This window comes from Acanthaster planci, linkage group LG04 (assembly GCF_054643075.1).
Source record: "Acanthaster planci isolate LZ-2023a linkage group LG04, COTS_SCS, whole genome shotgun sequence".
NCBI lineage: Eukaryota > Metazoa > Echinodermata > Asteroidea > Valvatida > Acanthasteridae > Acanthaster > Acanthaster planci.
The window spans coordinates 16,261,325-16,282,736 of NC_141780.1; the positions used below are offsets into that span (position 1 = coordinate 16,261,325).

Here is a 21,412-nt window from a genome sequence, read left to right on the forward strand (position 1 = left end):
TAAAGTTTGTTCCTTGAGAAAAATGAAAACTACCCTGAGAGAAGCATGAGAGCAGACTAACCTTTATAAGGAGTACCGATTGTTTTATCTGTGATCGGTGCACGAACACCGCTTGGCCTCTTTCTTTTTAATTTTTGCATCCACCTTTATTTGAATTTCATTCGGAAGCGGGGAGAGAATGACAGACAAAATCGAAAAATAAAATACTCCTTGTAATCATTTATGTTCGCAGCTAGGTTCATTGCCATCTAAACGGTCGGACGTTAGACTTTGACACTGATTCCTTTAGAAAACGTAGCAATTTCCAGGCATCGATCCGGGAGAATCTGAGACAAAAAAGGGTAGAAAATGGGGGCAATAATAAAAAAAAAAACTAAAGGAAAAAAGGTAGCATCCCACAGAGTCGTCTTATTTGTATACACCGATAAGATTGTTAACAACGTCTGTCATGTAACTTTTCATCATCGCCGTTCCGCTAGTCTGCAAAAATGAGACATTCAAGAAAATCTCCAGCCTCCCCCCCCTCTCTGGAAAACTTCCCGGGTCTGCCCCGATTTCCCTCAAGCAGTCGTCACTGAGCCCGCCCAGAATGGCTATTTAGGAGAGGTGAAAATTTCGGGACAAAAGGGGATCCGGGAATATTAAGTGTGACGATCTTCCAAATAAAAGAGGGCGCTATGCACGGTCTTGAAGAAAGAGGGCGCTATTGTGTATGCTGCAATCTGAAAATTGTTGGCGGTAGTTGGAACATATTTTGTACTGTTTGTCGAAATTCCTTCGTTTTTAGTTACATGCCACTGCCGAAACACCAGTGAGTAGATTTCAAAATTTCACGGTCGTAGTTGTAAAAAATAATGAGTTATTAACGGTTGAATTTTTGTAGCCCTTTTGCGGTCAAACGAACAGGACCATGATGACGAACGCGAACGACACGAACGAATCTGCCGTTTGACCCACAAATATTTGCATAATGCCAATCGCGTATCGAAGCAGCGTTTATTTGCGACATACCGGAAGCTAAAACACGGATTCCTGTGTGTGAGAAGTGATTCAGAAGCACTCTACCATTTATTTTACCATTTGTGATTTTTAGGACAATATGTTTCCCAAGAATGTTGAAAAATGTAGGCCCTATGTTATATTTTTTATTCGTTTTCGTTTAGACATGTTTAGACAGCCATCATCATGATCATTGTCATTAGGGAAGAGCTCCATATACAGACGCCTGTAATTATTCCCCACTGTGACCTGTGAGCCTTCAGAAAGCAAAACATGACCAGAAAAGTTCAATTTAAGAGGGGAAAACCCAAGTCATTTACTTAGAAAACACTTAGAATCTTTCAAACCAGTCTCATAGGGTTTGTGCATGGGGTGTCAAGTGGCATCGGTATATGGAACTTTCCTAGTTATTAACATGAAAGGAGACAAGTTTGACATGTGTCAACAATTGTGAAGTAGGTTGTATTGTAATCGTATTAACTGGGGCCTAATTTCAGCATGATCAGGGTGTTTCATTGCAACAGAAAACTGACCAAGGCCAGTAAGGCCAGAGACATCATGGACATGAGTGACTTAACACGAGTAACTAACATGACAAATGTGAGTCATCACTCAAACATGACACAATCAGTAAAGTTCTAGTTTATAGCAGGTCATGCAGATCGTAATTCACGATCTACATGTAGATATTACCTTCCTTGGCAAAAATAAATCTACTTAGACATTTTGTTCACAAGATAGAGCTATTGTTTAAAGTTAAATGCAGTAGTACTGCCCTCAAGGTGCCATTGACCCCATGCAAGCAACCTGCTTGGGTCATGGACAGTGAAACCTGCACACTTTGGCTAAGAATTATAACCAATGTTGACTCAAGCCACAAAAATCACATTAGTCATTAGTATATTTAGTAATGGACGTAGTAGCTTCAGCACAGATAGTCTTGAAATCCTATAGTATTAGTAAAATTCAGTGAAGTTTTTATGTAGAGCAATGCCAAAACAATTTTCAGGACAGAAATTCAACCCAGAAGGATCCATCCATCCAAATGGAAGTGGACACTGAAGTGGCATTCTTTAATACATAATTCAGGAATATCAGGTGGAACCAATCGTGAAGTTTTAGTGTGCTATGTCAATGGCATGAAATGTTTTTGAATCCAGGTCTGAATAGATGGAGAGTTAGCTGTTGCAGGCTAAGCATTGTTTTTGTGCATCTACCAGTCTCAGTACCTTGGTATGCTTGGTATTGCGTGTGCCATAATTGTACGTATTGACTTTGTCCATTTTTATCGTCTGAGCTTTGTTGTTTTTGTTAAAAACAATTATCGAGGAATTTGAACTTTAAAAAAAAAAAAATGTATTCAGTGCCTGGATTAGAGATACCAAGCAACTTTATTTTCATTTTATAAAGCACATTTTATACAGTCATAGTAGCTTTCCCCTGGGAAAGAGTTCTATACACAGTCATCACTCCCCTGGGAAAGAGTTCTATACACAGTCATCACTCCCCTGGGAAAGAGTTCTATACACAGTCATCACTCAATGTCTCCTGTAGTGGTTTATCAGCCATCAGAAAGCAATGACACGTCCTAAAAAGTCAGCTTTAACAGGGGTAAAATATTGAAGCATTCACTCAGAAAACACTAGCCTCATAGGGATGGTGCACATAGTGTCAAGTGATGTCCATTTTTGGAAATCTTTCCCTTCCGTGAACTTACATGATTAAAACTTAAACTCGATTTCAACCCTTCTTTAATGTCATCTCATATTTTGCTTTTTTTTGGCAGGATACATTTTTTGCCGAATACATTTATAAGGAAAACTAGTCACCCACATAGCTCCCAACACCAGGTATTTCCCCATGTTCGCTCACTGAGTCAGACAGAGGTCAGAGACTGGTCCCACCATGGAGGAGGGGCTTAAACTAGCCACAGGTGGGGACGACATCAAGCTGTGGGATGTGGCAGGTAGCTCCGCCCCTCTACATCAGTTTTCGCCACACTCCAGTGGCATCTCCTCAATCAGCTGGAGTCACAACAATATCCTTTAGCCGGAAAATCCTAACAGATGAGATTTGCAATATTCCAGTAATGTACCTGTATATTCTAGCCTTCATTTAAGATATAAGAAATTATTCCTACATGAACTCGTTATTTGGAGTGTCTCCTTCAGAAACCTAGATGGCTTTTGGTCATACATATTTCTCGGCCTTTATATGGATGTAAAAGTGCTTAGCTGATTAATAGAACAGGTAATTGATTTTCAGAGCACTGCTCAGGAATGCGTGGTATGGCAGAAATTTATGTTTTGCTCTCCATTCAGCCAGTTGAAAAACCTAACAATTTGAATTTATTTTTTCAATTTTCAAAGTTTCCTTATCTCCTGCCATTGTTTCATTGAGATATAGACTGAACAAATCTGTTGCGTTGAAGAACTTGATTAGAAATTGTAAGTGAAAAAAAAAACCAGGGAATACATTTACTCCCTTTAACAGGCTCGCACTTGAAGAAATGTTGAACCGCACATTCTTCCAAGCTTTCTCATGCTTGGCAAATGTTTTCAGCGGGCGTGACCAAATTTTCCAACCTCACCATATCAAGAGAGCACTTTTACCTTAATTGCAACGCTTTACATCAGATATTAGCCAGCGCGGGAAGTCAGGGGGACAAAGTCGTGCTGACATTTGTCAAGAATGCAGCGTCCAACATCATTGAAATAGCAGAGGATGTGAGTGACACATGAAATCGTTTGACTTTCTCTCACTTCACACTTCTGTGATGAAATGTTCATCTGTTTTTGCTGTTGTTTGTTTGAAGTCTTTCGTAGTATCAAGACAAATTCACGGGGGAGTTATCTCTTGTTTAATACACTTAAATTGCTGTTTACATGACTGGTCTTATGTGGCATCTTGGTACACTGACTCAAGCCCCCAAACCTGTTTGGTTTGCTGTTGTTTCTAATGGAAGTGTTGAGGAAGAAATTGTCTTTACCCCATCATATGGAAGTTCCAAGCCAGTATCACTTCGCACAAAATCTGTTGCCAGAAAAATTCCAGTTTAGTAATATTTTTAAAGGCCCCCTCCTATTTCCCCAATTCCCTTCTTCCCCCTTAAATTCTCACCCAGGTGTTGCAAGGTCATCTGCTCTTGTTATTGTAGGTTGCTGAGACTAGAGACTAGCCAAATGGTCTTGTGACAAACAGAGCCTTGTAAAAAGACTAGACAGGAAAGGAAAGCAAGAGACCAGGCCTTAGCCAAAAGTGGTCTTTATATGAAGACTTGACTGTACTTAAACCCTGCCTGATCTGAATCCTCCAACTGCAGTTTGGTTTTGCATACACCATAGGGGGTTAGAGTTAATGGATTTGGTACTGTTGAAGCCAGCTACTGTCACAAATGACCTTTGTGGTGTGGTGGGTAAACCATTTTTATCCTGAATCAGTGAGAATTGGGATAAAAGTAGTTAAGACCCAAGGCAATTGCATACTCCAAGTACATTTGCCACAGAAAGGCTATGAGGCGGCAGGCTGGAAAGGCTATAGATGGACCTCTGTCATGGGGCAGCCATCTTGCTTCTCGCCATTTAAAGCAATGTAACCAAGCTGAGGCTGGAAGGAAAAATAGTCTGTACCCTTTTCTCAGTGTGTGAAGTATTACGATTGCCAGTGGGTGTACAAGGAACAAGATAAACATGGCAGCATCACGATAGAGGTCTGTAATAAGCATTGTGCTATCTGTTGACACAGTTTCTGTGTTAAAACAACAACAGAGCTGAAGCTTTTGTGTAAATTCCCTTTCTACCAGGAGAAGCAAACTTGTGTCGCCTTCAACTCCACGTCACGTTACCTTCTGACAGGAGGCAAGAATCGCGTGGTCAGCATCTGGGACCTCAAGTCCAGGAAAGTCAAGAAGACGTACATGGTGCGTGAAACCTTTACCCAGAGAACTGACACCAAGTTTTTATGCAAAGTCAAGCTTCCCATTACATATATAACCCGAGGCTTTGTTCAGGCATCTAGACAAACTGTCGTGAATACAGGTGTTTTAAACTCTTTTATGGGTGGGATTGCAGAAGTCTTTTACATTCATGTTACTAGTCAGCCACCGGTCAAGTTAACCTATGCAAAACTCAATCAGTGGTCAAAATAGATCACATCAACGTGGCATATGGTTGCTGAATCAAACTTGGATGGAAGTTTAACTTGACACGAACTGTTACCAATCCATGTAGTGGGTCAAGAGCACTTCCTTGTTTCTGCACGGTCCACTCCAAAAGGCCCGGGATTTTTTCCTCTTTGAAATGTAGAATTTCTCACTGGCCCGATCAGCCGTGGAGGGCTCCTGTGCAGGACAAAAATCACTCGGGCATTCAGGAAGTCCCTCGTGGTATTTGCAGAAGGATTTTGGGCCTGTCAGGAGTAGTTAAGGATGGGAGAGCTCAGTTGTTCAAGCAGAAGCACATGTGTATGTTTTGGAGGTTCCAGGTTTTAGTCTTGCTTTAGTCAGTCTTCCCCAGTTTAACCAAACACTGACGAAACAGTGAACCTAGCCAGTGTCATACCCAGTTCCTCTAAGGCCCGTCCAAAATTGAAGTCAGCCCCAAGTTATCCCACTCCCAAGCTGAGTCACAAGCCATTGAAGCAAACCGACGCTTGCCTTTTGTCGCTCATCTTCTGTTGCTTGACCCCAGTCCACGTTCGGGCTCGCAGTTGGATGTCTGACAAGGACTTTGGTGAATTCACTATTTGCTGTGAAATTGCTGTTTAAGAAAACCAGGCCTCAAATGAGAAAAAAAAATCCTTTCGTTTGTCTCAGCCAGCTCTTGCTGAAGGTAGCGAAGACTAAGAATTTGATTTTTACCGTTGGACCTCTGCAGGGCCACCAAGATGGAGTGACTTGCACCACCTTCAACTGGAATGACACCTACGTCGCATCCGGTTCGGCCAGTGGGGAGATCCTGCTGCACAATGTGGTCTCCGGTCAGGCCAGCAGCCCACTACTGGCCCCCAAAGTACAGGTGACCGAAAGATACCGCTTGAGCATATATAGATAGTGTATCTTCATTTATTTTTACCCATCGAAGGTTTACATCGACCAAAAATTTCACATGACAGCCCTCCTGCTTAAATGCTATACTGTGCATTTGCCTTACACCTTCGAAACAGTTTTAATTAACACTAACTGCCCCAATCCTGCCATACTCCAACAGCAGGTTTTGTGAGGTTTTGGCAGGTTTGGTACCGTACCTGAGGAACTTCTTGTTGAATTTTGTGAGACTTGGGATGCAAGGCCCAGGGAGATGGTGTTGGATTCTGTGTGAGTTGGGACACACACGGGTCACTGTGTGCAGTGTCTGGCTTGCTGTACCAATTGTTGGACTATGCTTGATTTTGTCAGGTTTGGTACTGTTCAGTGCAAGTCATCCTATACTGCATAGACCCATCCATACCATATCACTCAAACTCCAACGGGCTCATTCTGTTCGAGTTTATCAGGTTTGGTCGAGTGATCTGCATGTACATGTTGGATTTTGTGAGGTTCAGTATGCTTTCTAGTGCAGGAGCCTAAGGGGTTAGGCTTAAGGCATGAAGAAGGAAAGTATTATGTGTTTGAACAGGAGATTTTATGGAAATAATTGCCACAATGCAGCAAAATGAATTGAACACTGAAACATAATGATACTGTGCAAATACTCATACCTTAGGGCTGAGTCAATGCAAATAATTCACGATTTGAATATTCAACATTCAATTTGATCAAATATCTGAATATTCAGCCTTACCAACAGGCAGATTATTGATAAACAAACCATATAGCAAATCAGTTGCAATACATCTAGGAGTATCTCCAGCCAAAATTGAGCAAACTTTAAGAGACAAACAATACTTCTTGCCCTGTTGAAAATTTATATTCCTTTCTAAATGTTTCATGAGTAATTTACTGTGTGAATCGTTGTAAAATTTCTGATGCATTTCGTTTGAATCTACTTGAAAAAAGCCTCCATGGTGCAACTGTTCTCATTTAAAACAAAAGAAAAATCCCCCTTTTCATGAAGTTTACATTCTAATATTAAAATTCGGAAAAACAATATTTGGACATTCGATAATCAATCAGATATTTGGCACAGCCCTACCATTCCTGTAAATGATGTGGAAATCATTTGACATCCTTCTGTAGTTTGAAATTGCATTTTCTTTACACGTTTGATGCCAGCGATGAGTCCTTACAAAATAGGAAGTCATCGATGTGATGTAATTAAAGGCTGCCATGTCATAGTTGAGGGATTTTGGTGTGTTATATGAATCTTACACTCTTAACAGTCCCGAATCTCCTAATTTTAGTAGAACAAAAACCCAGTGCATCAGAAATGAAACAATTTTGCTGTGTTGAATTCCTTCGTAGAACGTCTGTAAGGTTACAGTATTCTGCCGTGTTTTCCCACCCGCCTCTAGAGCATCCGCGGTCTGGAGTACTCCCACTTCAAGAAGTCCCTGCTGGCCTCGGTGTCGGACGACGGCGGCCTGACCATGTGGGACACCAACTCCCGCAAGGCCCTAGCCACGTTCAAGGATGCTCACCGGGCACCAGCCACTTCCCTTGCCTTCTCGCCGGTCAACGATATGCTCCTGATGAGCACGGGCCTGGACAAGAGGATAGTGTGCTACGACGTCTTGGGAAAGAGGTAAGGAACTCTTTGAAGGACATCTTGGATGAGACCCGATCATTTTACGGCAAGACTCAGGCAAGAGGGAAGGATCCTTAATACACGGTGCACATCTAGACAGGAAGTACGGGACTGTGCTCAGTATGCCTTACACAAGAAGTAGGAATCACTTCACTTAAAGTCCTTGGCAAAGGGCACAGGTCTCTTCATTGGAGGTCCTATGTAATGTTAGTAAAATGCGTGGGTCCTGTGCTTTAATCCCTAGGCAAGAGGTGTAGGCCTCTACATTGTAGGTCCTAGGTAATGTTAGTGAAATGTATTGGTCCTATGCTTTACACCCTAGGCAAGAAGTGTAGGCCTCTACATTGTAGGTCCTAGGTAATGTTAGTAAAATGTATTGGTCCTATGCTTTACACCCTAGGCAAGAAGTGTAGGCCTCTACATTGTAGGTCCCAGGTAATGTTAGTGAAATGTATTGGTCCTATGCTTTACACCCTAGGCAAGAAGTGTAGGCCTCTACATTGTAGGTCCTAGGTAATGTTAGTGAAATGTATTGGTCCTATGCTTTACACCCTAGGCAAGAAGTGTAGGCCTCTACATTGTAGGTCTTAGGTAATGTTAGTGAAATGTATTGGTCCTATGCTTTACACCCTAGGCAAGAAGTGTAGGCCTCTACATTGTAGGTCCTAGGTAATGTTAGTGAAATGTATTGGTCCTATGCTTTAATCCCTAGGCAAGAGGTGTGGGCCACTACATTGTAGGTCCTAGGTAATGTTAGTGAAATGTATTGGTCCTATGCTTTACACCCTAGGCAAGAAGTGTAGGCCTCTACATTGTAGGTCTTAGGTAATGTTAGTGAAATGTATTGGTCCTATGCTTTAGGCCCTAGGCAAGATGTGTAGGCCTCTACATTGTAGGTCCTAGGTAATGTTAGTGAAATGTATGGGTCCTATGCTTTGCGCCCTAGGCAAGAGGTGTAGGCCTCTACGCTGTAGGTCCTAGGTAATAAGTGTGGGTTGCTTTAAGCTGTGGGCCTTCACAGTAAGTCCCATTCGCATGAGGCATTTTAGGCAAAAGGCTGGACAATGAGTCGAATGTTCCTGATTCAGCTGAAATGGTAAAAAGGATATAGTCGGGGCACAATAAAGTAGAGATAATACTAAACGTGAAGCACTCTGACCTTGTTACAAACGCCATAATAGATATCTGTTATTTTGATTAGAATAATTTATAAGGCTGAGTGATTTCAAAGCTTTAATCTGTAGGTCTTCGGTGTAATTGTATAATTGATTCCTTTCAATAATGGAGTCTGTCTCATCCGTTCCTGCGTGATGTTCACTTTCCAGCATAATCAAGAGCATGACAGTGGAGTCCCCTCTGACCTCCATCTCCTGCCTGCACGATGGCGCCACACTGGCCGTAGGCTCCACCCGGGGCAAGGTCTACATCTTTGACCTGAGGACAGGCTCCAGCCCTCTCAGGGTGCTACACGGCCACAAGTCCTCGGTGCAGTGCGTGCAGTTTCAGCACGGCTCAACGACGAGGGTACGTCGGCTCTGCGTCAAGCGCTTTTTTGATCATAAACGCCCACTGATGCGATGGGTACCAAAAAAATATGCCGTTTCTTGTTGCGCTCGGAGCGGATTAACATCTAGTGAATATGGGCGTTTCACAATAGTGCAGGGTTGAGATTGCTCAGCTTTTTAGCTGATTTCACCTTTTTTTGTTTTGGATTTCGGCTTTTTTTCCTCATTGGCTGTGTACAAAAGTATAAGAGATTTGAGAGAGATTAGTCAGCTTTTTAGCTGATTTCACCTTTTTTTGTTTTGGATTTCAGCTTTTTTTCCCTCATTGGCTGTGTACAAAAGTATAAGAGATTTTCACAGTTCAGCTTTTTTATGCCTTTTCCAGCTGTTTTCAGTGATTTGTATCTTTGGTCAATCTCGCCCCTGATATTGCATCTCCAAGAGTTTGCAACGCGTTGCCCAATTACAGTGCATGAAATCTGTCTACCCAATGCGCATTTGGAAAGGGTGGACAGATTTCGTGCACTGTGATTGGTCAACACGTTGCAAGTTCTTGGGAGCGGACTACTGTGAATTGCCCGTATTGTTTGGCCCTTGTTGCGAATTCTGTCAACAGCTCAGCAGGAAATCGTCTTTTTCCCCCTGAATCTACTTGCAGAGCAATGGAGTGAGTGGCAAAAGCAGCAAGCCAGCGCAGCCAGTGGTGGGCAGCCAGAAGCCTCCAGAGCTAACCCCGGGGGTGGCCCTGGTCAATCCCACCGTCCACAGGGGCAGCAGGACAGCCGCAGATTCAGACGTCAGCAAGCCACCGGAGCAAACGAGAGGGAGTGCAAACCGGCCGTCACCCAGGGAGGATATTGAAAATCAGGACATCATATCCCCGTTAAGAGAAGGTAGCAAGGGGAACTCCCAAGACATCGCTTTAGAGTCGGCCGTAGGCCATGTTCAAAATGGGCTTCCAGAGCTACGGCTACGTCTATTGTCAGCGAGTCTCTGTGTACTGCTAATGGCCCAGAGACCTAGACCTAGCTCTAGACAACCAATTTGGATGCAGCCCCAGGCTTTGGGCTTTTCACATACTTAGTCCTTCTAGTTCAATGTAGCTCCTTTTCTTGCCTCAGACAACATTGTCTAGCATGCAGCTGAAGTTCTGTGTACTTACGTTCTGTGCTAATAATAAACAATCAACTTCGAGATAAAGCCAAAGGGAAAACTAAGCTGAGGTTTGGAAGATGGCTCGTGTTTCTCCTAAACTGCAGACCTGACCTCATATATGAAAACAAGCAATAACTCACAAAGTTCCTGAAATTATTTTGATAGACCGTACGTCGGCGGTTTCCCTATAGTCTATTGAGTTTAAAAATTCAATTTTTCTCTCTTGACAACCTAGCAAATTGGAATGTTTCAGTTAAAATGATGTAACAGGATAAAAAAAGTTTGAACAGCCTTTAGTAAATCAGTTGACGCAGTTTTTAATACTTTTAGGCACAGTTCCTGCCGTCAAACACCCTGAAGGCATCAACCACATCAGCCGGCCTGACACCGTGGGCAAAGCCGAAGGGACTCCAGTCCAGTCCAGAGACAGCTTACCGGGTAAGGTTTGGTCTGAATATGCTGTCTATGGCGTATAGTGTACTTAATAGGACAGCCTGTCAGGCTACTGGCTGCGGCTATCTCTAGTTGATGAGTGTTCATTTTGTTTGTAGCGATGTGACTGTGGACCAGTGAAGAGCCTCTGTACTGGTAGCCAGGAAAATTGCACCCTCTCTTTGGTCGAATTCTGGCGGCCTGTTGGTGACACAGGTTTCTTGTTCTCATGCTCGAATGATGGGAACACGACTCGAGAACACTGTTCTCAGAACAGGATCACGCACTACCTCCTTGTCAGGTTTACAGGAACACACAGAAAAACTCGTGAGATTTTGATTTTTCAACAGCTGCAAAAAGTACAGAGATGGCTTCCAAAGCCAGAAACAATGGGAAGTTTTGCAAAATTAACATTAATTATTTTTTCATAACACAGAAATGAATATTCCTGTTTAAATAAAAAAGAATTCAGCCCATCTAAACATTAACTTTCGAATAACGTACATGAACGCTGCCATGTTGCATGTTACATGCCACTAACTACCAGCAATAAGTGGTTGTTTGTTTGAGCAGCTGACCCACAAACGACAAATTGAGTTGTTCGTGAACATACGAGAACAAGCCCCCCAAACTCAGCCTTTGTGTGTATGGAGCTTGGGGCTCGTACCTCTGCTTTTTCATCCCACAGTACCCAACAAGATTTGCAATCATGAATGCGGGCGCACATATTCTTGTGAGTTGACAACACAGGGGGCTTTTCACTCTCAATTTTATTCTATGGCACCTTGTATCTATCTTCAGAAATGTGAAAAAGATTGGAAGTGATCCTCTATCTGTAGCCAAATATTAAAAGTATCAGACATTCTAAATTTAAAAAAAGATATGATTCAAGTGAGTTAGCTGGCTGTTATTTGATTTTTCCTTTCCAGACTTTTTCTCACCACTGTCTGAGAACACATCCAACATCTCTGCAAGGCGAAATCCGATTGGCTCGGTGGAACTGGAGCCGCAACCAGCATTTACCACCCCTCAACCAGTCACAAAGGGCGTTCCTAAGGAGATACGGGTCCAGAATGGTCCTGATGTCCCATCTTTGAATGCAGTCTCAGTAAGCTTGGAAGCCTCTGCACCTGTACTTTCTGCACTTTTATCACTGTTGGAACGTTCAGCTGCAGTGACACCTTCAGCACCTTTAAAACCCCAGCACCCTCACAACCCTGGCCAAGTTCAGCACCTTTGAAAAACCTCAGAACTTTCAGTGCCATTGATACCTCAGTTCCTTCAACATCCAATACCCTCTAACATCTTTGGCATGGTCAGCACTTAACCACCTTCAGCACCTTTGATACCTCAGTTCCTTCAACAACCAACACCCTCTAACATCTTTAGCATGATCAGCACCTTTACCACCTTCAGCACCTTTGATACCTCAGTTCCTTCAACATGCAATACCCTCTAACATCTTTGGCATGATCAGCACCTTTACCACCTTCAGCACCTTTGATACCTCAGTTCCTTCAACATGCAATACCCTCTAACATCTTTGGCATGATCAGCACCTTTACCACCTTCAGCACCTTTGATACCTCAGTTCCTTCAACATCCGACACCCTAATACCTTCAGCATCCTTGGCATGATCAGCACCTTTACCACCTTCAGCACCTTTGATACCCTTGGCACCTTCAGTGCCTTCGGTAGTGAAAATGCAAAATTTTACAAGATCATAATGCAGAATATCGCCCCTGTGCTGATGCTCAGAGGTACCTTTTTCATGGTGGAAATTGACAGTACTACACCAAGACCTGTGCATAAGTTGTTCAATATCCTTCCTCCTTTCAGCTATAGTTCCGTGTCAATTTGACTCTAGTTTTGACTCCTTTCCATTGAAGATCAGTGCCTCAGTGCGCAATGCTGAAACAAAAGTAGAAACTGCTTGATTCAAGAAATGTAACCAGAGTTTGCTTATTCACACAGTCTGTTTTACTGTGCCACAATGGAAGAGACATTGTGTGTGTGTTTTTTTTCACTCTCATAACTCTGAAAAGCAGTGGCGCTTAGCTCAAAGGTCAGAAATGAACAGGGGACTATACCACAAAGGGAAGGAAAATTATTTGTTCCCAATTTGTGCCTGTGTAGAGCCATAATTGTGGTGGCCCGTGGTACATTCAAACCCTCGCAAGTTTGCAAGTGTTGCGATGGTGATGGTTATAAGTGTTGTTCCGTTTTTCTGTTTTGCCAACAGCCCTTGAGAACAAACTCCTCAAGTAGTCAAGCAAAGCCCGTGAGCAAACCAGAATTCAGTCTGGACCTGCCAGCCCAGCAGGCAGCAAGCCCCAGAAGGGAACGGAGCAAGTCGCTCACCAGTCCGCGCTCCCCCTTGCTCGGGCCAGACTTTGCCGCCGTTTCGCCAGGAGCTTCCTCGGGCCCGGAGAGCGAGCCTCCAAGGTTACGGAATATAGGGCTGTCAGCGACAGCAGGACTTGGGCCCGGCCGGGCGAAGGCAAGCGTAATAGCATCAACAGTGGAAGTAGATGCTAAACCAGTAGGTAAGGACCTCCCCAGACATTGTTGGGCCTTTCCAAAGATTGCTTCTCAAGTCCGATCTCAACAAGGAAAGCCTGGGCTAAGTTTGCGATTATTTGCTGATGGCGGCTTCATGCTTTTGTGACCCAACCTAATGGAATGAACGGGAACTCGTCAGAGCCACTTTGGAGTTAACGTTCTTCAAACGAATCCTGCACACTGTATAAATAGCAGGAACCCTGAACATGGGTCACACACATAATATTCATTCTCAGCAGGACGGTATTCCAAATAATAAACTGAAAAATGGGTGTAAAACTCATCGGGGGGGGGGTTGGTCACATTTCAGAGCAATGGTCAGAGTTGCCAAGTTCAAATCCAATCACCAATCTGTCACAATATTATTAGCAAGCTCAGTCACAGTGTAAATGGGAGGAATCATCCTTCATTTGCATCGTTTGCGACTCGAAACTGAATGGCTTTTGATAGATTTCAAAGGGCTTATAATTGCTCAACCACAACACTGCAAAATGGTAAAGCCGCTCTGTTTTGTCTGTTGTCACATTAGGGATGGCTGTTCTCACCTGACAAGGCCGACATACTGTCTCCCTTTTCATAAATCTTGGTCTTTGTAGCAATTTTTGTAGGAAAAGAAATCACCACTTCCTGAATAAGTACATCAACAGATTTATGAAGCATTGCTAAACAACAATTTCATCCTCATATGCAAGGTGTATCACCACGGAGGGGAAACTCCCCTGCCAGGGGACTCCTGGGGGGTTCGGCAGACGCTGCCGCCCGCAAGGTTGTGAACGGAGACATTGGGGTGCTGTCCAGGGTCGGTCCCCCAACCTCCCTGGCCGACCCTCAAGATGATGGGCCAAGGGCGTCAGAGGGCATGGCCAACCTACAACCCTTCCAGGTTCAGTTCATCAAGAACATGATCGACGACTCACTGGAGGAATTCAAGTAAGAGGCTAAGGGCAGACTTGTACAGGAGGTACCTCGAAGTTCCCCTCAAGGTTTGAGGAGGGTTAATAAAGGGCCACCTCAGGGTGCAGCTTCAAGTTACTCTTTGTTTAATTTGCTTTTATCCCTGCGGAAACGATCTCACGGTGCCCCCCTGTTCCATGCATATTTTCCATTCCTCTTTCACCCCAATCTTTTCAGATCTTTCAAATTCCAAAAGTTTTTTAGACAATTTTGTAGGAGTCGAGAAGGTAGAGAGCCCCAGTCACCGTTACTTTGAATGGTACTCTTCTTTGAAAATGGAAGGGCAAAGAACTTTGCCTGTTTGGTAGAGGAGTTTTAAGGAATCGGTTTTCTTGCCCAAAGGCCTAGGGAGTCAAGACAAATGATACCGCCTTTTGGAAAAACAAGTGCATGTATTAAGTATTCACATTTGAGGTTGGAAAGTCTCACTTATGCTTGGCAAGAACTTCAAGGTGAAGCAGATTTGTGATGGTGACAGCAAACAAACTGATACGACAGTTGTTGCAGGAAATTTTTCTCTTTCACTTTGGGATGAAGCTTGAAACAACCCTGTAGCCGTCAGTATTTTCAGGTTGACAGAACACCATTGAGACCTGCAAGTTCCGTGTATGCCTGCAGAAGTTCAAATTATTAGATGAACAGACATATTTCGTTGTGTAGCCAATACATAAGCTTGTGCAGTTATTAAACGCAGTGTGATTGGAATGCTGGATGAGATTAGAAAACCAAGTGGTAATGTTTCAGTTTCTCATGCAACAAGGTTTTTGAAACAACAAACTCATGTAAAAGTCTTTTATTTTGGGGTTCAAATAGATATTTTTTCAGGCGTGCAGAGTAGGAGAGGCTGCTATCAAATGCTGCGTAATTGAACTTTGTAAACCGTTTTGTAAACTTTTTGAGTCGTTAATTTATAGGGTATAAAGTCTTGCTTCTTGTTTTGAAATTTGTTTTGTCTTTGGAATTTTGTTTGGATGTACCAGGGAGTCGTTTCACCGAGAGATTCTGCATCTACAGCGGGAGATGGTCCGACAGTTTCAGATCCAGCAGGTAGGCGCGCACTGAATGAAATGACAGCAGTGTCTAGCAGGTTGGAATGCAGTATTTGGCTGAATCCAGGACCAGACAGTGCAGGCACAACAGCGCTCTGGTTTAGTTGACGTCTAGTGAAAGTGAAACTTATTAATTTATTTTATTCATTTATATCAGTTCATCCAACAGGACATTTCGCTCCAATCACAGGATGAAGGGACAGTTTAGAAGACAATGAAGCAATGTTCCGTTTTAGACACGTTAGAGGTGAAAAGAAAACCCTAGATTAATATTCCAGGGAAAACTTGCAGAATCAGGCAGGGACTGAAAACCCAATCCACATGCTGGCCCAGTTGGGATCTGAACCTGAGTCGTAGAGGTGGAAAGTGAGGAAAGACTCCTCGTTGAACTGCACAGCATTGAATTCAGGCAGATTTGGGAAGCGCCGACATAGAATAGACTTGGGGATTTCAGACTTCAAGCTAAAATCAAATTCATTCAGATCAGTAGTATGCTTCACTTCATCTTGCATGTACGGAAAAAAAGACCTCGCCAGTACCGCTGCCACCTCCCTGAAATGTTTCTACCTGCCAGCCAAACAAATCCTTACCACACTGCTACTGAGAGTCGCGTAAACCCAAGACAGGAACTGTTGTTGAAATACACGTACGAGACAGTACTAGCCAATAGCCAATACCAAACTGCATTGTGTAGATACTATTGAGTTTTACCCCTTGGCCACATGTAGACCTTTTTCCAGTGATGTCACAATCGTGCTTGACCTATGATGTGTTGTGATGGTAATGAGTGCATAGTGTTGTGATGGTAATCTACTTATTCAAGATAAACTAGGCAAGTATGCAGCGTTCGCGCATGCGCTTGCACGTGGTTGAAGATGCCCCGTAGGCATATATGCAATCACCATGGCCAAGGCGGTCCACCGGTGGTGGTATTGTTTACATTTACAAAGTCACGTGGGTGAAAAAAGTCTGTACTTGCGCTTCATTTTTCTTCTTTTTCCTAAAAAAGAATGAGATGCAGGAACTGTTGCAGAAGTACTCCATCAATGAGGGCCTCCTGGCAGAGATTGAGAGACTGCGGGAAGAGAACAAGAACCTCAAGGCCAAATACTGACCCGGGATGGAGAACAGACCCAGGGTAGCTAGGCCATGTCCAAAACAGGCTACAGCTGTGTCTGTTGTCAGCACACGGCTATGTATAGTGCATTCAGCATAGACCTAGCCCTAGCCCTAAACTGCAAGATTTGGATGTGGCCTGCACTAGGAGGAGCCTACAGGGTCTTTCCAGCATCTACACAGTAAACCAACACCAAACGATTTGAGAAGTTTTCTTTTCTGTGAACCAAGATCCCAGTGGTTGGCACTGGTCCGGTCAGCCAGATGAACTTATTGGTCAGTGCGTGCACTGTAGGGGGCACTGTTCAGCCTAGCAAGGAGAACACAGATAAGTGGTTGTACTCGAAATACTCTGAAGACTTTGATGGAAGGGACTGGGAGCCAGTCTAAATGTGAGAACACACACCTGAGTGCACGCACTTTTTAGTCGCACAATCACCCGCTGCGACCTGATCTCTGCAAAAATGAGTCTTGAGGCCGGCTCATACTTCAGGCGAGCGAAAAAGCAAAGTGTATTTCGAGTGGCACGACAATTGCAGCTAATTTTAGCTCCAGTTGAAATGTGTGCTCAACTGACATCAGAAATTCCCATTAGTGTTTGCGTTTGTGCCTAGTGTGAACCACGAGGGCAGTGTTGTATTCGAGCCCATCACAACTCCCTGCAAGTCCCTGTAAGTCCATCACAAGTCATTCAATCTTAAGCCAATTCACAAGCTATTTTATAGCTATTCAAATGAGCTTTGACAAAAGCATTCTTTTGTCATTGTTCACCCCGTTACTTATGACTGGCCTGGTGAAAGGACTTGTGACTGGACTTGTGGAGGGACTTGTGATGGACTTGAATACAACACTGCTTGAGGGCCACTTTTCTGGTAATCTGCTAGGGTTTGCCATATGCAGCAAGGTATTAGACGGAGAGAACCCCCCCTGCTTTGTGTTGGTCATTGTCTCGCAGGAATCTGGGGAATTCCTTTCAGACATCTTGGGGGATGTGTTAAGTAACAATAGTCTGGAAGGTGTATAGGGATTGGACATGTTGGGGGGGTTACCCCTCGGTCTCATTTCTTGCTGGGTATAGGGTTTGCTTGTTGGTAGCACTGAGTGTGCCATCCTGATGAACAGATGTTGAGGGTTCCTAGTGATTTACACTGTGCAAGGTTCTTGCAACTCATTTTATAGGTTGGGTCACCGGTAAGAGTTTATAATGCCGAGCAGGGCAGGGCCCTTTCTTGGTAGCAGCATTACTTGGATTTACTGCTGAAGCAGGTGCTCTTGGAGGCAACCAGCTCGTGCGTCAATAAATTTCCAGCGTTGGTCCAAGCCTGGATCTGTAAGGTGTCGCTTGTCTAGGGCTTGTCCCTCTACCAAGTTCTACGATCAAATTGATTACGCATAGTTTGTTGTAGTGTCTTAAGATTTGCTGAAACCATCATTCTTTTCATCGTTGAAGTCCTGACAGTCAGGGTGCTTTATTTGTAAAATGCTGTCATCCATTGGCACTGTTGATTACATTTTATTTGAAAGGTGCTTACAAAATTTCTGTTATTTAATTTGTCGCCCTTTGCGACTTAGCCATACCCCTTAGACCCCCCTGTGAATGTTTGTAGTTCTGAGGTTTGTCTCAGACTTTGTACATTTTGCTTCCTTTTTTCGTATATCCTGTATCTGGATAATTTTCGCGAGCTGCATTGAGTTCAACACAATTCTACTGTGATAAGGCAAAAGAAATCAAAACTGATCTTGACGTCAGTCGATGTTCGTGTCGTGGTCTTGACCGTGTGCTCACGCTTGTATGTAGATTGTACAAAAGTAGAATCTTTGTGCATCTCATGGGACGCCTGCTACCTGGGTTTTTGTGTTTTGAGTCGTTGCATTTTTTTTCAGGCATGGGCAGTAGAACGAGTACATGGTTGGATGCAGGAAGTTCACCAGGCTAAAAACATTGTAGAAAAACCTTGTGACCGGAATTTGACTTGTATGAGACGGTGATTTACTCAAGTCGCCTATGCCTGTATGTGAACCTACTAGTTTGTACAACTAGATGCGGCGTAGTGAGCTGTACAGTTGATTAGCAGGAAGGCTTGTGTGTAAATATTCGAGTACAAGGCTTGTAGAAAATAAGATAGCATTGTATTGCTTGTAAATAGTATATGTATTTATATCTAGCGTCCAGACATGCTGCCTGCTTTACTTTATTTTGGGCCCATCTGTTGAACAATCTTATGGAAAACTATGCAAATTGGAGTATATCTGTATCAAATGTAGCAGCATTGAAATTTACGAGCTGTAAATATAACTAGTACTTGAGAGAAAAAAAAAAGAGAAACTTTCAGGGAAAAATTGGGGGCTGCAATTTTGATTATAACAGGAAGAGAGCTGTAAAGAAATGTGCGTATGCGATCTGCCCTGTAAAAATTAGTCCAACATCTATCCAAATTTGGATTTGTAGGTTTTCATTCCATGTGGATAACTTGACTGGACAAATGGATAAAAAGAAACTTTGTACACAGAAGTTCCTGTATAGCATTTCTGTTTTTCACATACATGTGTTATGCACGCAAAGCTACACCTTGTCTGTTACAAAGCATTTCGGTTCAATTGATCAAAATTTGGTAGAGTTGGCGTGGAAGGTTTTTTATTCTGGCTTTTTGTATTTATTTCAATAACAATATAAAACTCGGCCTTTTGAGTTTTCCCTTCCTTAGTTTGAAGTAGAAAAGTCAACTGAACAATTTTGCAATATGCACACATCTACTGGTATACCAGGACTTGATTCAGTGTTCCTTTTGAACACTGCAATGTCTGTCAGCTGTGAAATGTGCTACTTCTATTTCATTACCGGTACTGCCACTGTGCTCGTAGTGTTCCGTACACCGATGGCAGCGGTCAGAAATTGCTTTACCTAGTTCAACATGCTAGTTTTAAGTTGTCATACCACGACACCGAGGAGGCCACGTGGTAAATCTGTTGCATGATGTTGGCATGTGTTGCAGCAACGCCTTGGTATAAAGTTTGACTGCTCGGTGGCAGGCAATGTTATATTAATCAGGTCAAATTCAACATAGTTTTTGAGTAATCTACTATACTTTGTTCGTGTACATATCTTTTGTATTAGTAATAAAAGGGATTACCCTTTAACTTTCTCACAAGAACACTGCAATGTCGGCAATCGTATATCTGTAGATTGTGCATTATTATTTATTTGGAATGAGGATGCTTATTTTTCAAGTGAGGCTTTTGTTGGATTTCAGGCATATTTGGCCCGTTTCCATAAAATCTGGAGAATTTTTGACTTCCCAGATATTCAGATGAAATCACCATTGATATAACCGCTCACTAGTTAGTACGCAGTCAATAATACAGGTGATCTTTAGCCTGTATCTGAATGCATTGTGTTACCCAGAAAAAAAAGGAATTCTGAGACCATTTTGACATTCGAAATTGAAGCAACTTTGGACTTTCTGCCACTACCAAATTACACCTGGGCACACCTGTTCGGCCGGAACCAGCCACCAGCTTGGAGCTGCCATTGATGTGTATGTTTTTCTCAGCCTTTGAAGTAGTTTGGAAATGATCTATGTTTTTATACGAGGAATCCTGTCAGTTGTTTTTAAGTCGCCTGTACATTGGAAAGCCAGGGCGAAAGTACTTGCTCACCGTGGAAACTAACAAGCTTGCCTATGGTAGCCACCAGCCAGTGGCTTCACGCATTTACCATAGACGCATGTGTCATTTTATAGCCGTAGGAAGGTCAATTTCGGCACAGCCAATAGTCTGTGCTGCTGAAGTTGGGTTTTTATTTACACAAGTGCCTTCTTGTACAACTTGATTTTGACATCAAAAATCGTTCCATGTTTTTCTCTAGAAATTTAAATTTGATGAATAAATTATTTCCATCTTTTTTGTGCAAATGTTTCTTAGCAAGAAGCATGTCTGATTTTGTGAGACGACAAAGGACTGCTTTTGTATGGCCAATTCCCAATACTTTCCTCAAACAAATTGTTTCTGCCAATGAAATGTGCCACTGCTCTGGTACAACAAATGAGATAACAGCATCTTTTTTTCTGGTTTAAATTTATTGAGGCGCAATTTTGGTGTAATTTCACAATCCACAAAGCTGAAAATGTAAAACAAGCTGCCAGTCCATCTGAATTTACGCATGTCGACCCCTGACCTCTGCTATTAACCTAGTTACAAACCTTCAATAATTGGAATAAGCTTTAAAAAAAGAGAGAAATGTGAGAATGGTCAACTATAAAGAAATTGTTTAAATCAGATACATAAAATTGTTCAAATCAAATACACGTACAAGTAGATGACTTCTTCGTCCAATCTTTTTCCGTAGTGATATCAACATAAGGCCCACAATCTTGCCCCGCTTTTGTTGACAAACTATTCCTAATTCAACATGATAGATGAACACCCACAACAGCAAAGAAAGAAATAATTCAGCCAAGATATAATTAAACCAGGAATGTATCCACCTGTTTTGGGGTCTTTTGTTTTCTCTGAAAGACCTCAAGATCAGGGAGAGTCGTGCGTCGCATTTTAAAACTCTTCTGTACGTTTACTATTCACAATGACTGTTACTAACCTCACTGAATACTAAGAGCAATTTTCAAGACTGGTCTTAAATTTAAAGCTTCAATTCGACCTGACGTTTGTGCAAATAAGAAACAAACTTACCAATTGCTGACCACACTCCAAGTTATGTCATACAAAATGCATGTGTTTGCATGTGCTACTGCCATTTTGTATTTCGTAGTTTTAAACAATTTTAAAACTCACATCATTTGGTTTGTTTAAATGCAGGGATGCCAGCCAGATACTTGTCCACAGCCTGAAATGAAGGCTGGAGGAGCCTAGAAATCGATTAGGGCCAGAAATTGCCTCAACATTTCAATTTTGGGATGCCTGAAAACTGGCATCCCTGTAAATGTTTCATTTGTATTTCTC

General features: G+C 42.7%; 1 protein-coding gene across 3 annotated transcripts; it reads left to right on the top strand.

Moving 5' to 3' along the window:
- The first annotated feature begins 696 nt into the window (after nucleotides 1-696).
- LOC110973985 (protein NEDD1-like) lies at nucleotides 697-20,367 on the top strand. Of its 3 annotated transcripts, XM_087135639.1 has the most exons (15): nucleotides 705-811; nucleotides 2,160-2,261; nucleotides 2,786-3,037; nucleotides 3,631-3,725; nucleotides 4,802-4,918; nucleotides 5,874-6,014; nucleotides 7,450-7,679; nucleotides 9,008-9,206; nucleotides 9,846-10,080; nucleotides 10,673-10,780; nucleotides 11,704-11,882; nucleotides 13,018-13,321; nucleotides 14,030-14,267; nucleotides 15,272-15,338; nucleotides 16,350-20,367. In XM_087135639.1, exons 3-15 carry the CDS (start codon nucleotides 2,905-2,907, stop codon nucleotides 16,452-16,454), a joined length of 2,151 nt encoding a protein of 716 aa, XP_086991765.1. In that variant the 5' UTR covers nucleotides 705-811; nucleotides 2,160-2,261; nucleotides 2,786-2,904; the 3' UTR covers nucleotides 16,455-20,367. The 3 variants fall into 3 exon arrangements, with proteins under 3 accessions (XP_086991764.1, XP_086991765.1, XP_086991767.1); XM_087135638.1 differs by lacking the exon at nucleotides 2,160-2,261 and having other exon boundaries at nucleotides 697-811; XM_087135641.1 differs by lacking the exons at nucleotides 705-811; nucleotides 2,160-2,261 and adding an exon at nucleotides 864-1,124.
- Nucleotides 20,368-21,412: the final 1,045 nt, after the last annotated feature.